Here is a 16,563-nt window from a genome sequence, read left to right as displayed (position 1 = left end):
AGCCTTTTTGCTGACAATAATTTGTAGCAAGCACTTGGCAATATCTGTTAGAACAGACGTGGCTGACTTGGAATATATACTTATTTAATATAAAAGTTGTGCAATGTGTACGTGCAAAATAAGATACCTCTCCACTCGAAAATGCATGAAAGAATATAAGTGAACATTTAGAAACATGTTTAGAAGCCTAGTAAAAAAGATTACTGTCTGCAAAATTTTGTATACTGAAATGTTTTTTACTAGGCTTCTAAATACATTTTTAAACGTTCACCTATATTCTTTCATGCATTTCCGAGTGAGACTCTTTAAAGAATAAATCGCTCGAATTCTCCAATTTGATAATGCATTATGTATAAATAGAACGATTCGCTAATGCATCGATTAAATATCATTTATTGAAATTAGCGCCTTATAATTTATTTTGATGGCACATTTTTTAAGACGCCAGCTTTCAACGACACTAATCTTTCATATATCATATTTCTACGGAAAGCTAAAACGCTTCTCCAGCCGTTTCATAGTACCAGCTATAACATTAAATCTTTTCTTTTAATGTAACGAGTCTTAAGGATGTTTTGGCTGATATGTGCATACTTTGGAAAGAGCAATAAAATACAAGCTTTTCGCATTGTGTTAAATATGTGACAGAAAATATGTTGGATTTCTACTCTATTTCTGTTCTATCGTCACGTAGAAGCAACAACTTTACACAGATATCTGTTTGTGTCGCATACATATTTTAAATACAAATCTATAATATTGCTCATATTATCTCTTTTGATTTTATCATGATGTATATATATATATATACATACACAGGGTGGCCCATGTAAAGTGTTATATATAAATAAATCCGGATTATAAAAAGAAATAAAGTATCACAAAATAATATGGTTTTTAACGTCTTCGTAAAAGATAACTATTTTCTTTTAATTTAAATTCTAATTTTAATTTTTTTCCTAAAATTTATGATAAAAACGTTTGATCGTGAATACTCCCTGAAATCAATTGCAAGAAACAAAATAAAACGAGTAATTTGCAGAAAGAGGGAGAGGAGAGAGAGAGAGGGGGGAGGGGGGGACAGAGAGAATATTTTTCTATAATTTTTAATAAATATTTTTTAAACGATCTGTGACGCGTGAAGACCATGATCGTACATCAAGATTAGCCACTTTACGTGGCCAAAAATCCAACAGAGATTCACAGTACTTTGCGTGAAGTTCGAGGTGATATATGTACGATCTTCATGCGTCACAGTACCTGAGGCGTCTGCAGAGATCATTTCTAATACTCGTTGATTCACAATAAACACATACTATGAAAGTTTTTAAGCCACATATCGCTTCCTCAAGTCTTCCACTACAATTGTCCAAAAGTTTCTTTGGGATTCCATCATCCAATCCACAGCGTTACCACCGAGGGGGTAACCTGAGGAGGTAATCACTTAATGTAATCGTGGGACAGTGTCCCCGCTAATAACTCTAAAAATATTTGTCAAATCAAAAAATTGTTTATGAAAAAGTTTTATATTTTCGAAGGGCCTTTCTAACTACGTAAACATAAAATTGCCTCCGCTTCCCCTTTAAAGGGGGAGGGGGTAACTTAAAAGTTTTAAATGAAAACCCCCATTTTTTATTGCACATTCTTGTAGCTTATCTCGAGAGCTTTTCAAAACACTATAATAAAGTATTTTTTCATTGAGTACTTTTTGAGTTATTTTATATTTTAATCTGACATATTTTAATATAAAAAATAAAATATCTCGTAAAATATTTAGTTTTCGATAATCTTACCGTAATACTTTTATGTACAGAATAATGAGACCGTAGGATAGCGCACTCTTTCGCTATGCTACATGCGAGTGAGACAGAACGCAAGAGGCACGGAACAGAGTATGTCTTTTTCTACGTGCACCTTGGCCCCCACTCCTCAACACTCGGTCTAGATATACTATGTCTATGGCTGGGCATATGTATCATATATATACAACGCGAAGCAAAGTCCACCCCACAATTGTTGTGTGGATGGGAAAGTGTATGCGTGGACGCAGTGGGTTCCGCCCTTTCTACGGAGGGGCTCCACTTCTGAAAGATATTACCTAACTCAAACCAAATTTCGGTTTTAAATCAGAAATAGGTTTGGGTTAGGTTATATCTTCCGGAAGTGGAGCCCCCCATAGGGGGGAGGGGCGGAACCCACTGTGTCCACGCATATATTCTACAACGCGAAGCGAAGTCCATCCCACAATTATTGTGTGGATGGGAAAGTGTATGCGTGGACACAGTGGATTCCGCCCACCCAAACCTATATCCCAGGGGTGAATTATTACTAATAAAAATGCATCCCCCCCTCGGACATGGGTTGGATTTTCGCGTTTGGTTGGATTTTTGCGTTTCTCTTCGATTTGCGAGTCCGACTACCATTTTTAAGTGCCACATTCGTGTTCAGGAGGCAAAAATACATAAGAATTGGGTATTTTTACCCATTATTTCATATAAGTAGGTTTTCCGAAGGTTTACCAAATATTTTTTTAATGACCAGAGTACACATGCAAACCGCTTCTGGAATAAAATATTTTTTAAAACACCAGCACACGAATAAAAATTGCCTCTGGGATAAAATGTTATTTTTTTAATAACCAGAACACACATTCAAATCGCATCTGGTGTGAAATATTTCTTAAAACAACCAGCTCACGAATGAAAATCGCCTCTGGGATAAAATATTTTTTTAATAACCAGAGCGCACATGCAAACCACTTCTGGAATAAAATATTTTTTAAAACACCAGCACACGAATAAAAATTGCCTCTGGGATAAAATGTTATTTTTTTAATAACCAGAGCGCACATGCAAACCACTTCTGGAATAAAATATTTTTTAAAACACCAGCACACGAATAAAAATTGCCTCTGGGATAAAATGTTATTTTTTTAATAACCAGAGCACACATTCAAATCGCATCTAGTGTGAAATATTTCTTAAAACAACCAGCTCACGATTAAAAATCGCCTCTGGGATAAAATATTTTTTTAATAACCAGAGCGCACATGCAAACCACTTCTGGAATAAAATATTTTTTAAACCAACCAGCACACGAATAAAAATCGCCTCTGGGATAAAATATTTTTTTAATAACCAGAGCGCACATGCAAACCACTTCTGGAATAAAATATTTTTTAAACCAACCAGCACACGAATAAAAATCGCCTCTGGGACAAAATGTTATTTTTTTAATAACCAGAGCGCACATGCAAACCGCTTCTGAAATAAAATATTTTTTAAACCAACCAGCACACGAATAAAAATCGCCTCTGGGACAAAATGTTATTTTTTTAATAACCAGAGCGCACATGCAAAACGTTTTTGGTGGGAAATATTTCATTCGACAACCAGTTAACGAATTGATCGCTTGTGGGATACATTCTTCAACCAAAGCGTACATGCAAAACGTTTTTGGTAGGAAATATTTCGTTCGACAACCAGTTCACGAATTGATCGCTTCTGGGATACATTCTTCAACCAAAGCGTACATGCAAAACGTTTTTGGTAGGAAATATTTCGTTCGACAACCAGTTCACGAATTGATCGCTTCTGGGATACATTCTTCAACCAAAGCGTACATGCAAAACGTTTTTGGTAGGAAATATTTCGTTCGACAACCAGTTCACGAATTGATCGCTTCTGGGATACATTCTTCAACCAAAGCGTACATGCAAAACGTTTTTGGTAGGAAATATTTCGTTCGACAACCAGTTCACGAATTGATCGCTTCTGGGATACATTCTTCAACCAAAGCGTACATGCAAAACGTTTTTGGTAGGAAATATTTCGTTCGACAACCAGTTCACGAATTGATCGCTTCTGGGATACATTCTTCAACCAAAGCGTACATGCAAAACGTTTTTGGTAGGAAATATTTCGTTCGACAACCAGTTCACGAATTGATCGCTTCTGGGATACATTCTTCAACCAAAGCGTACATGCAAAACGTTTTTGGTAGGAAATATTTCGTTCGACAACCAGTTCACGAATTGATCGCTTCTGGGATACATTCTTCAACCAAAGCGTACATGCAAAACGTTTTTGGTAGGAAATATTTCGTTCGACAACCAGTTCACGAATTGATCGCTTCTGGGATACATTCTTCAACCAAAGCGTACATGCAAAACGTTTTTGGTAGGAAATATTTCGTTCGACAACCAGTTCACGAATTGATCGCTTCTGGGATACATTCTTCAACCAAAGCGTACATGCAAAACGTTTTTGGTGGGAAATATTTCATTCGACAACCAGTTCACGAATTGATCGCTTCTGGGATACATTCTTCAACCAAAGCGTACATGCAAAACGTTTTTGGTGGGAAATATTTCATTCGACAACCAGTTCACGAATTGATCGCTTCTGGGATACATTCTTCAACCAAAGCGTACATGCAAAACGTTTTTGGTGGGAAATATTTCATTCGACAACCAGTTCACGAATTGATCGCTTCTGGGATACATTCTTCAACCAAAGCGTACATGCAAAACGTTTTTGGTGGGAAATATTTCATTCGACAACCAGTTCACGAATTGATCGCTTCTGGGATACATTCTTCAACCAAAGCGTACATGCAAAACGTTTTTGGTGGGAAATATTTCATTCGACAACCAGTTCACGAATTGATCGCTTCTGGGATACATTCTTCAACCAAAGCGTACATGCAAAACGTTTTTGGTGGGAAATATTTCTTTCAACAACCAGTTCACGATTTGATCGTTTCTGGGATACATTCTTCAACCAAAGCGTACATGCAAAACGTTTTTGGTGGGAAATATTTCTTTCAACAACCAGTTCACGATTTGATCGTTTCTGGGATACATTCTTCAACCAAAGCGTACATGCAAAACGTTTTTGGTGGGAAATATTTCTTTCAACAACCAGTTCACGATTTGATCGTTTCTGGGATACATTCTTCAACCAAAGCGTACATGCAAAACGTTTTTGGTGGGAAATATTTCTTTCAACAACCAGTTCACGATTTGATCGTTTCTGGGATACATTCTTCAACCAAAGCGTACATGCAAAACGTTTTTGGTGGGAAATATTTCTTTCAACAACCAGTTCACGATTTGATCGTTTCTGGGATACATTCTTCAACCAAAGCGTACATGCAAAACGTTTTTGGTGGGAAATATTTCTTTCAACAACCAGTTCACGATTTGATCGTTTCTGGGATACATTCTTCAACCAAAGCGTACATGCAAAACGTTTTTGGTGGGAAATATTTCTTTCAACAACCAGTTCACGATTTGATCGTTTCTGGGATACATTCTTCAACCAAAGCGTACATGCAAAACGTTTTTGGTGGGAAATATTTCTTTCAACAACCAGTTCACGATTTGATCGTTTCTGGGATACATTCTTCAACCAAAGCGTACATGCAAAACGTTTTTGGTGGGAAATATTTCTTTCAACAACCAGTTCACGATTTGATCGTTTCTGGGATACATTCTTCAACCAAAGCGTACATGCAAAACGTTTTTGGTGGGAAATATTTCTTTCAACAACCAGTTCACGATTTGATCGTTTCTGGGATACATTCTTCAACCAAAGCGTACATGCAAAACGTTTTTGGTGGGAAATATTTCGTTCGACAACCAGTTCACGAATTGATCGCTTCTGGGATACATTCTTCAACCAAAGCGTACATGCAAAACGTTTTTGGTGGGAAATATTTCTTTCAACAACCAGTTCACGATTTGATCGTTTCTGGGATACATTCTTCAACCAAAGCGTACATGCAAAACGTTTTTGGTGGGAAATATTTCTTTCAACAACCAGTTCACGATTTGATCGTTTCTGGGATACATTCTTCAACCAAAGCGTACATGCAAAACGTTTTTGGTGGGAAATATTTCTTTCAACAACCAGTTCACGATTTGATCGTTTCTGGGATACATTCTTCAACCAAAGCGTACATGCAAAACGTTTTTGGTGGGAAATATTTCTTTCAACAACCAGTTCACGATTTGATCGTTTCTGGGATACATTCTTCAACCAAAGCGTACATGCAAAACGTTTTTGGTGGGAAATATTTCTTTCAACAACCAGTTCACGATTTGATCGTTTCTGGGATACATTCTTCAACCAAAGCGTACATGCAAAACGTTTTTGGTGGGAAATATTTCTTTCAACAACCAGTTCACGATTTGATCGTTTCTGGGATACATTCTTCAACCAAAGCGTACATGCAAAACGTTTTTGGTGGGAAATATTTCTTTCAACAACCAGTTCACGATTTGATCGTTTCTGGGATACATTCTTCAACCAAAGCGTACATGCAAAACGTTTTTGGTGGGAAATATTTCTTTCAACAACCAGTTCACGATTTGATCGTTTCTGGGATACATTCTTCAACCAAAGCGTACATGCAAAACGTTTTTGGTGGGAAATATTTCTTTCAACAACCAGTTCACGATTTGATCGTTTCTGGGATACATTCTTCAACCAAAGCGTACATGCAAAACGTTTTTGGTGGGAAATATTTCTTTCAACAACCAGTTCACGATTTGATCGTTTCTGGGATACATTCTTCAACCAAAGCGTACATGCAAAACGTTTTTGGTGGGAAATATTTCGTTCGACAACCAGTTCACGAATTGATCGCTTCTGGGATACATTCTTCAACCAAAGCGTACATGCAAAACGTTTTTGGTGGGAAATATTTCTTTCAACAACCAGTTCACGATTTGATCGTTTCTGGGATACATTCTTCAACCAAAGCGTACATGCAAAACGTTTTTGGTGGGAAATATTTCTTTCAACAACCAGTTCACGATTTGATCGTTTCTGGGATACATTCTTCAACCAAAGCGTACATGCAAAACGTTTTTGGTGGGAAATATTTCTTTCAACAACCAGTTCACGATTTGATCGTTTCTGGGATACATTCTTCAACCAAAGCGTACATGCAAAACGTTTTTGGTGGGAAATATTTCTTTCAACAACCAGTTCACGATTTGATCGTTTCTGGGATACATTCTTCAACTCGGGTTATATGATTTTACATGGATTTATAACTTTCTGCGCGAAGCGAGGTCCATCCCATATCGCCCTGTGCTTCGGACGCGAAACTAAATCGGAAATAGGTTTGGGTTAGGTTGTATCTTCCGGAAGTGGAGCCCCCTCGTAGGAGGGGGGGGGGCCGAACCCACTGTGTCCACGCATATACTTTACAACGCGAAGCGAGGTCCACCCCACGATTGTTGTGTGGATGGGAAAGTGTATGCGTGGACGCAGTGGGTTCTGCCCTCCTGCGGGCGGGCTCCACTTCCGGAAGATATAACCTAACCCAAACCTATTTCTGATTTAAAACTAAAATTTATGCTATGTACATGGTGTCAGACAATTACGTTCAAATCGTTAAACTTATTTTGTTAATAACGTTTTAATAAAAAACGAGCGACGGCTTAAATCTTTTGAATGTTGTTCACGGTCATGACCTTGACAACATATGTCACGGTCAAGGTCATCGAGACTGCCTCCCTTCATCGGCATATTTACCGCGCGTATTATTCTTTATAATAAGATTGAAGTAATTGGTGTTAAAGCAACATGAAGGAATACCAGATATTGCACACTTTGTCTTTCAAAAACGGAAGTTTCTTTAAATTTCTTCTGGAATAACTGTTTTTTAATAACCAGAATATTCATGCACAAACCGCATATGATATGAAATATTTTTTATAGCAACCAGTACACGAATAAAAATCGCCTCTGGGATAAAATATTTTTTTAATAACCAGGGCGCACATGCAAACCGCTTCTGGAATAAAATATTTTTTAAATCAACCAGCACACGAATAAAAATCGCCTCTGGGACAAAATGTTATTTTTCTAATAACCAGAGCACACATTCAAATCGCATCTGGTATTTACATATACACAAACATATATACACATGTAGATAATATATAACACACATATAGTATGCTCGGATAAGAAAGAGATGGACAGAGAAGAATGGGCAAAGAGAAAAAAAAGATATGAGTGTAACTGACTAAGTGTCTGTACAAGTGCCAAAAGTAAGAAAAAAAGGAAATAGTTATATTTTTCTCCGTAGCAATACTTTATGCACACTAATGTTTAATGACTGATGTGAATTATCAATTGATATATCGTTTTACAGCCATTCCCTCGCTTACTCATTCCTATTCTCTCTCTTTCTCTCTCTCTCTCTCTCTCGCTCGCTCTCTCTCTCTCTCTCCCTCGCTCTTTCTCTCTTCCTCTTTCTTTTTTTGCCCATATCTGTCCATTTATTTATAACAAAAATACTATATGAGTATTAAATACTATGTGCATCATATATAATGTGTATGTTTATGTGTATAGAGTAATCATTCTAAATTATATTTGAAGATCTCTGCGGGCAAAAGGGGCAAGCATCTCTCGAAAATTATATTTTCGTCCCATTATGTGGACACACTGCAAAAACACAACACTCGTTTTTTAAATTCAACACGTTGTAACGCGTTATAACAGTTGAGCGTACTTTTGCGGTAATCTCTTGTTACGCATATGTACACAACACGCGCGACTGAGATTGAGTATCTGCCACGCACTGATATGATCGCGTGTGGCTGCCTGCATGTGTGTGTGCATGGTACAGTCGACTTATTCCCTGATACATACATATGTACTTAATAGATGGATAGATAGATGGATAGATAGATGGATAGATAGATGGATAGATAGATGGATAGATAGATGGATAGATAGATGGATAGATAGATGGATAGATAGATGGATAGATAGATGGATAGATAGATGGATAGATAGATGGATAGATAGATGGATAGATAGATGGATAGATAGATGGATAGATAGATGGATAGATAGATGGATAGATAGATGGATAGATAGATGGATAGATAGATGGATAGATAGATGGATAGATAGATGGATAGATAGATGGATAGATAGATGGATAGATAGATGGATAGATAGATGGATAGATAGATGGATAGATAGATGGATAGATAGATGGATAGATAGATGGATAGATAGATGGATAGATAGATGGATAGATAGATGGATAGATAGATGGATAGATAGATGGATAGATAGATGGATAGATAGATGGATAGATAGATGGATAGATAGATGGATAGATAGATGGATAGATAGATGGATAGATAGATGGATAGATAGATGGATAGATAGATGGATAGATAGATGGATAGATAGATGGATAGATAGATGGATAGATAGATGGATAGATAGATGGATAGATAGATGGATAGATAGATGGATAGATAGATGGATAGATAGATGGATAGATAGATGGATAGATAGATGGATAGATAGATGGATAGATAGATGGATAGATAGATGGATAGATAGATGGATAGATAGATGGATAGATAGATGGATAGATAGATGGATAGATAGATGGATAGATAGATGGATAGATAGATGGATAGATAGATGGATAGATAGATGGATAGATAGATGGATAGATAGATGGATAGATAGATGGATAGATAGATGGATAGATAGATGGATAGATAGATGGATAGATAGATGGATAGATAGATGGATAGATAGATGGATAGATAGATGGATAGATAGATGGATAGATAGATGGATAGATAGATGGATAGATAGATGGATAGATAGATGGATAGATAGATGGATAGATAGATGGATAGATAGATGGATAGATAGATGGATAGATAGATGGATAGATAGATGGATAGATAGATGGATAGATAGATGGATAGATAGATGGATAGATAGATGGATAGATAGATGGATAGATAGATGGATAGATAGATGGATAGATAGATGGATAGATAGATGGATAGATAGATGGATAGATAGATGGATAGATAGATGGATAGATAGATGGATAGATAGATGGATAGATAGATGGATAGATAGATGGATAGATAGATGGATAGATAGATGGATAGATAGATGGATAGATAGATGGATAGATAGATGGATAGATAGATGGATAGATAGATGGATAGATAGATGGATAGATAGATGGATAGATAGATGGATAGATAGATGGATAGATAGATGGATAGATAGATGGATAGATAGATGGATAGATAGATGGATAAATAGATAGAGAGAGGGAGAGAGGAGGGGAGAGGGAGGGAGAGAGAGGGAGGGGAGGGAAGGAAAAAGGGTGGGAGGAAGGGAGAAAGGAAGGGAGGGAGGGGGGAGAGAGAGAGAGAGTAATATTGTTTAATTATTAATTTTAGAAATTAAGGCTCTCAAGTGAAATTACCAATTTAAATAATCGCGGGCTAGTAAGAGCCAGATGCGGCTGGTAGTGTATCAGTTTCATAGAAAAATAAGTTTTCTATGAAACTGATTATATACACAGGGCACGAAATTTACTTGGTCCTATATCAAGATTAAATTAATCTCAATTCGAGATTTATAATAACCGTTGGAGAGGTGAAGGCGAGAAAAATATCGGGGTGAATTAATGTCTTAGGCTGGTATTCATAGTCGGTTCTTATTTCAAGATCGTCTTAAGTAATATCTTAAAATGCTAATATGCTCTGTGATTGGTTTATGACATCTGAAGATTGTACTTAGAACGGTCTTAAATATACGAACCGACCATGAATACGGGCCTTAAATTATTAGTTCACGCCGACTGAAATATGGCGTTATTAGTAATAGATATTTAAACATAAGGCGAATGAGAAGTATTGGCGGTGTGGAATCTAAATAGCTCACAATCAGTAGTAAGAGCAATCGCTCGGCAAGCGAGAGACTCGGATTCGATTCCCGATTCAGCAACTTCGCTGATCCTCGTATTGTAAATTAACTGTCGCTTGTCGTCGCAAATTGAGATCTCGAATGCACTCAGTCAGTCCAAGAGTTCAGAGTCAAACTTTAAATAAACATTTATTACTAGACTTCGGATTATATGCAAATCGCATATTTGTTATTTTTTGCATATTTTACAAGAGCTCTAATAATATGGAGAAATTATAATATTTACATTTAATTAATGTGAATTAATTTTTGCATATTTTGCATATTTACTCAATCTTTGCATATTTTCAAAAAGTTTGCATATTTACATAAATTTTGCATATTTTATTGCATATAATTGAATACAACTCTAATTTTTGCTTAAAATATCTATCCAAAACGGAAAAATTAATGAAGTAATATAAAAATGAAATTCTAGATCATATTACGTGTTTAAAATTCATTTTAAATAAAAGATATATAAAATTAAGAGAAACGTTTCTAGAACGCAATAAAAATTGGGTTTCTACTGCTTCTCAGTAAAAATAAAAAAATATCGCCAATCTCAAACTCATTTTTGTTTCTTTTATCATTTGTCTCCTTCTATTGTCTCCCGTGTCGTCATTTTTAATTCTTTTTCAACTGTTCTTGACGCTGAAACTCGGAGCTATTCATTCTTCCGTTAGACTCCGTGTGAAGTAGGTGAAATTATAAATTCGATAAATTATTCGATAAATTATTGACGAAATAAATATGTCTAACAATAAGATATTAACATGGATTAAGCCATATCCAGAGCTTGTACTGGATAAAGATAAAGTATTCTGCAGAGCATGCGGTAAAATTGTAAGTAATACAAAATAAACAATGTTTTTATTTAGCTATAGTAAAAAAGGATTCAAAAGTATAAATTTTAATTATTATTAAATTATCATTTTTAATTGTTGTAATAATTAATTATAAATTCTTTGTTGCTGCAATTATACGTAATTATTTTATTATATTAATCATTTAAAATTATAAATCAATATTAGCCTTATTTATATAATATTAAATATATTTTGAAATTTTGACTGTATATACAAGACATAAAATAATTCTGCAAATAAGAAATATTATTATTTTTATTTTAAAATTGCTGCTTCAGATATCCCGTGACAGAAAATATTTAATAGATCAGCACGCTAAGACTCCTTCACATATTGGAAAATGCGAAAAATTTAAAAAGTCTACTGCTCTTCACCAAACTTTAGGCCAATGCTTAAAAAATAATTCTAAACTGGCCGAACAAGAAGTGTTCAACAAAGATTTATGTCAAGCTCTAGTCGCTTCAAATATTCCTTTAAATAAGTTAAACAATATAAATTTTCAATTATTTCTTAAAAAATATTGTAAACAACATATTCCTGATGAAAGTACATTACGAAAAAAATTTGTAAATTCATGTTATGCCGAAACAATATCTAAAATCAGACAGATTATAGGCAACAATTATATTTATTTTATAGTGGATGAAACTACCGATAGTTGTGGTCGGTATATTGCGCATTTATTGATAGGTTCTCTTTGCGAAGATAACGTAAGTAAGTCATATTTAATATCGTCAAAACAGCTTGAAAAAACAAACAATTTAACAATAACTCGCTTCATTCAAGACGGATTGTCAGAATTTTTTTTACTCGAGCATGTGCCTTCTCAAAAAATTTTACTGTTATTGTCAGATGTCGCACCATATATGATTAAAGCTGGCCAAAATTTAAAAATATTTTATGAAAATTTAATCCACGTCAGTTGCTTAGCTCACGATCTTAATCGTGTAGCTGAAGAAATTAGGAATCAATTTCCATTAATTAATGATTTGATTAAAAACGTAAAAAAAACCTTTTTGAAAGCTTCTCTACGGGTTCAATTGTACAAAGAGCAACTTCCCAATACTCCACTTCCTCCTGAACCTATAATAACAAGATGGGATACATGGCTGACGGCGGCTATTTTTTATGCAGATAATTACAATCCTATAATGAATATTATTCTTGCTCTTACGAATTCGAGCTTTGCAATTGAAAATTGCATAGAATTATTTAAGAAGTCCGAAATTCAACAACAACTTGGATTTATTAAAAGCAATTACAGTTTCGTGGCAAAAATAATTGAGAAATTGGAAAAAGAAGGGATGAGTTTGTTAGAATCAATTGAATTAATCGAAGAGTTCGAAATTTTATGTAAAAATGTTAAAGGTAAAATTGGTGCAACAATTTTTAAAAAATTAAATGACGTTCTGGAAAAAAATGTAGGTTACAAGCTACTAACTAAAGTCAACAGAATTTTGAAAGGCGAATTAATTGCTAATGATGATAACGACATTAACTTTCTTATCCCTGAATTAATTAGTAAACTTAAAAATGCCCCGATAACATCTGTAGATGTTGAACGTTCTTTTTCCATTTTTAAATATTTATTTTCAGACAGAAGGCATAGATTTCTTTTGGAAAATTTTGAAAAACATTTAATAATATATTGTTTTAACTCTCAATAAAAAATTTAATTTACATTTAATTTTCTTAAATATAAGTTTAGTTTAAATATAAGTTTATATGTACAAATAAAGTTTATATTTTTGAATATCGTGATTATTTATTTTGTATTTGTAAAATATATATTATTTGATTAAAGCTTCTTTTATTTTCTATTTCATTTTGCATTTATTCCTACAGATTTGAAATATTATAAAAAATAAATATTTATAGATTATAAATATATATCTGCATATTCTTTGCAAATTTGTACAAATTTTTGCATGTTTTTGCAAAAATCCGTGCATATATATGCGCATATTTTTTAAATTTTCCGTGCATATAATCCGAAGTCTACTGATGATTAATGTCAAGTACTTTATTGAAGTAGTAATTCGCATTTCAGAAAAAATATAACGTAGTAGTGGAAACAACATTTTCGACGGAAATTCTTGATCATGACTGAACGCACATGATTAATATATTTCCAATTTAGTATGTATTTTAATCAGTTCGTGATATGCATATGTATTTATTTTTTGATATAAGTAATAAATAACAAAATTGTCCATTACTTATGTAATTCAAATATTTTATAACCCACATATTTGTGTATAACTTTCTAGAATCTTATAAAATAATGAGCACATTATTTTATAATAGAGAGTATAATTTTAAAAAAATATATTCTTTACTACTTTCTCTCGGCTGTTAATCAACGGGGTGTGTTTATAAAAAAACTTATTTGATTTTTGTCTTAATTTCTATCTAAAATATGCAACAATAACCATTATTCTTAAATATTTAAAAATAGTTTTTAAAAGAAGCTAAAATTCTATTTATCATTTGCATGAAATTGATTTATACAAGATTCATGTATTCACTCGCGTGTATTTTATAGTTATCAATAAAAATAAGAATCTTTGATTCATCACGAGATGAATGAAAGCATCCAATTTCAAGGAAAAAGATAAACAAATCTGACTGAAACTGTTTGGAAAGTACAATTTAGAACCCGCTCGGTGTTATTAAATGTTTCTCTATCTGTACACACTATATATTTATATGTTTACAGTATGTTATACTGTGGACAATAAGGAAGATAATTATGGAGGGGAGGGGTGATGTGAAGGCAATTAACATACTATACACACATTTAAATAACATAGTCTATATTATTTGTTATAATATATATATATTACTCTCTGTAGAAGTAATTTTACTTCAACTAATTAGATAGGGACTATCAAGGGCACCAATACCTGCCACTATGCCGCCTTCGTCTTCGCTCGACGATTTGGTCCTTAAAATATGTCCAACTTGTTTATTTAGTATTATATTATTGCTATCCCTAAAAAAATATTATATTAATGTTGTTTATTAACAAATAATATGATTAAATGCGAGATATCTCTCCGCTTGCGCTTACCCTATTATCACTCCATATACGCCAAGTTCTGTTACAACCTCCGATAAATCAAAATTATCTTTTGACGGTTCTTCAACGGCACGTATCAGATAGTTCTTTTGTAATGGGGGAAAAATGCGATCCATGAGAATCCACGCCGTCCTCTCCTGAGAGTCTCTCATCGAACTCAACCATGTCCTTATATCTTCATTATATATGTTATTTCCTCCTCCTTCTCTTTGTGGTTTGAGAACAAATTTGTTTGGATTATTTATACCCATTTCCACTGCTTTTTCTCCATCCTTATTCTGTTGAAACAAATATATTTAAACGTATCATTTAAACATATTTAAATGAAAAATTGTGTTAAAAGTTATGATTTGCATCTAAATATTAAAGAAATGCTTCGATTAATAAGTTACTTACAAAGTCTAATGTATATAATCCAGTAAATATTTCTTGCACTCTAGCAACAGATGTTTCATCTTTTAGAAATTTTTTCAATACACTGGATTGAGTCAAAGATTGTTGTACCTAAAAACAAGATGATTTTAAAAATATTTTATTTTATTCTGATATTATTACAAAATTCTTATTTCAGTTATAATAAATATAAGTTGATCTTTGTTGTTTGGATGTACATTTAATGCTTAATATCATTTAGTACAATTTAATATAACATTTAATATAAATAATTAACATTTTATGTAAATAATAAGTTTTTTTATGTATGTGCTTGACACTCTTGCCTATGCAAATGATTGAAATAAAATACATACTTTTTTAGTGCCTGCTAAATGATATTGTACTGATGGACATTTTATTGCTTGAGAACGTTCAATTAACAATCTAATATCCCATTCCTTTTCTGTAGGATAAGCTTCGAGTTCATAACCAGAACGATAATAAACTACAGCCACTATCATATTTGCACTAAAATAATTCAATGATTCAGATTTGCAGTATTTCAGATATTTATATTTTTTATTCAACATTTTTTATATTCTTTTTAAAAATATTATCTTTTTTCTTCTCGAAAGATTTTATGTATTTTATGTAAACTTTGATACAATTTAAAAAATGTAAACTATAATTCAGATGTGTGTGTATGTGACAACTTACACAATTAATTCCTTATTTGGTCCCAGTTTTACTTCCTCCAATGTTAAGCTTGTTAAACTTCTTCTAATAATCTTTATCTTAGGACATAACTGACGAATTTGAAATTCGTGAAATCTTTGATCACATATATTATAAGTCACATCCTCAACAATAAACAATATAATAGCTCTAGAATACAGAGAACATTTTTGTTCATAAATTTTATTTATGTAAATATAGGATTTCTCTAGAATAAAAAATCTGTTTTATATTATTCAACTTACTCTGTATTATTGTATAATTCCCATGCATGTACCAGTCCCTCACAAAACCCAATAATGGCATTGTTTTCTGGAATCTTATATATAATAATGATAATTAATAAGTGATAATATACACAAAACATGTTAAAAATATTGCAATATCAAAATAATACAAATTCCTAGACAATTATACTTTTTAAAGATAGTTGTAATAACTTACTTGTTCACATGCTTCCTTGGTATATCCCAATTCTCCTAATATATATCTAAAATAAATATTTTTATCACATTATAAAATATATATATATATATATATATATGAAACGTAGAAAAATTTTATGTAATAATTTTTGTTTTATGATATTGTTATGATTCTAATAAACGTTTTATTATTCAGTTATGGATTACTTGGTGCGAGTGGTTGCGGGAAGACTACTTTATTGTCATGCATTGTCGGCCGGAGACGCTTGAATTCCGGCGAAATCTGGGTGCTGGGGGGCCGACCAGGCTCT

General features: G+C 33.3%; 2 protein-coding genes across 2 annotated transcripts in view; one reads left to right on the top strand and one right to left on the bottom strand.

Annotated features, from left to right (window-relative positions):
* The first annotated feature begins 11,250 nt into the window (after window positions 1–11,250).
* LOC115245458 lies at window positions 11,251–14,404 on the top strand. The gene is made up of 3 exons (XM_029823777.1): window positions 11,251–11,612; window positions 11,914–13,003; window positions 14,355–14,404. Exons 1-3 carry the CDS (start codon window positions 11,520–11,522, stop codon window positions 14,402–14,404), a joined length of 1,233 nt encoding a protein of 410 aa, XP_029679637.1. The 5' UTR covers window positions 11,251–11,519.
* Window positions 14,405–14,434: 30 nt separating this feature from the next.
* The window catches only part of LOC115245505 (glutathione synthetase-like), a 3,471-nt gene continuing 1,342 nt past the window's right edge, over window positions 14,435–16,563 (bottom strand). The window contains exons 2-8 of the mRNA XM_029823868.1: window positions 16,272–16,336; window positions 16,073–16,146; window positions 15,810–15,977; window positions 15,467–15,620; window positions 15,114–15,221; window positions 14,709–14,995; window positions 14,435–14,630 (exon numbers count right to left, since the gene is read on the bottom strand). Coding sequence (XP_029679728.1) covers window positions 14,504–14,630; window positions 14,709–14,995; window positions 15,114–15,221; window positions 15,467–15,620; window positions 15,810–15,977; window positions 16,073–16,146; window positions 16,272–16,336 — 983 coding nt within the window. The 3' untranslated portion in view covers window positions 14,435–14,503. The remainder of the gene's footprint in view (window positions 14,631–14,708; window positions 14,996–15,113; window positions 15,222–15,466; window positions 15,621–15,809; window positions 15,978–16,072; window positions 16,147–16,271; window positions 16,337–16,563) is intronic.

Source organism: Formica exsecta, unplaced genomic scaffold (genome assembly GCF_003651465.1).
Source record: "Formica exsecta isolate Colony F162 unplaced genomic scaffold, ASM365146v1 scaffold98, whole genome shotgun sequence".
Taxonomy (NCBI): Eukaryota; Metazoa; Arthropoda; class Insecta; order Hymenoptera; family Formicidae; genus Formica; species Formica exsecta.
Note: the sequence above shows the minus strand (reverse complement) of the source record. Positions and strands in the feature narration are given on the sequence as shown.

Bases quoted from the DNA above. Each gene is read 5' to 3' on its own strand.
- LOC115245458 (XM_029823777.1), top strand. From the start codon at position 11,520: ATGTCTAACAATAAGATATTAACATGGATTAAGCCATATCCAGAGCTT. The intron at 11,613-11,913 runs GTAAGTAATACA...TTGCTGCTTCAG, and splicing joins GCAGAGCATGCGGTAAAATT to ATATCCCGTGACAGAAAATA. The intron at 13,004-14,354 runs GTAAAATTGGTG...ATATGTTTACAG, and splicing joins TTTATGTAAAAATGTTAAAG to TATGTTATACTGTGGACAAT.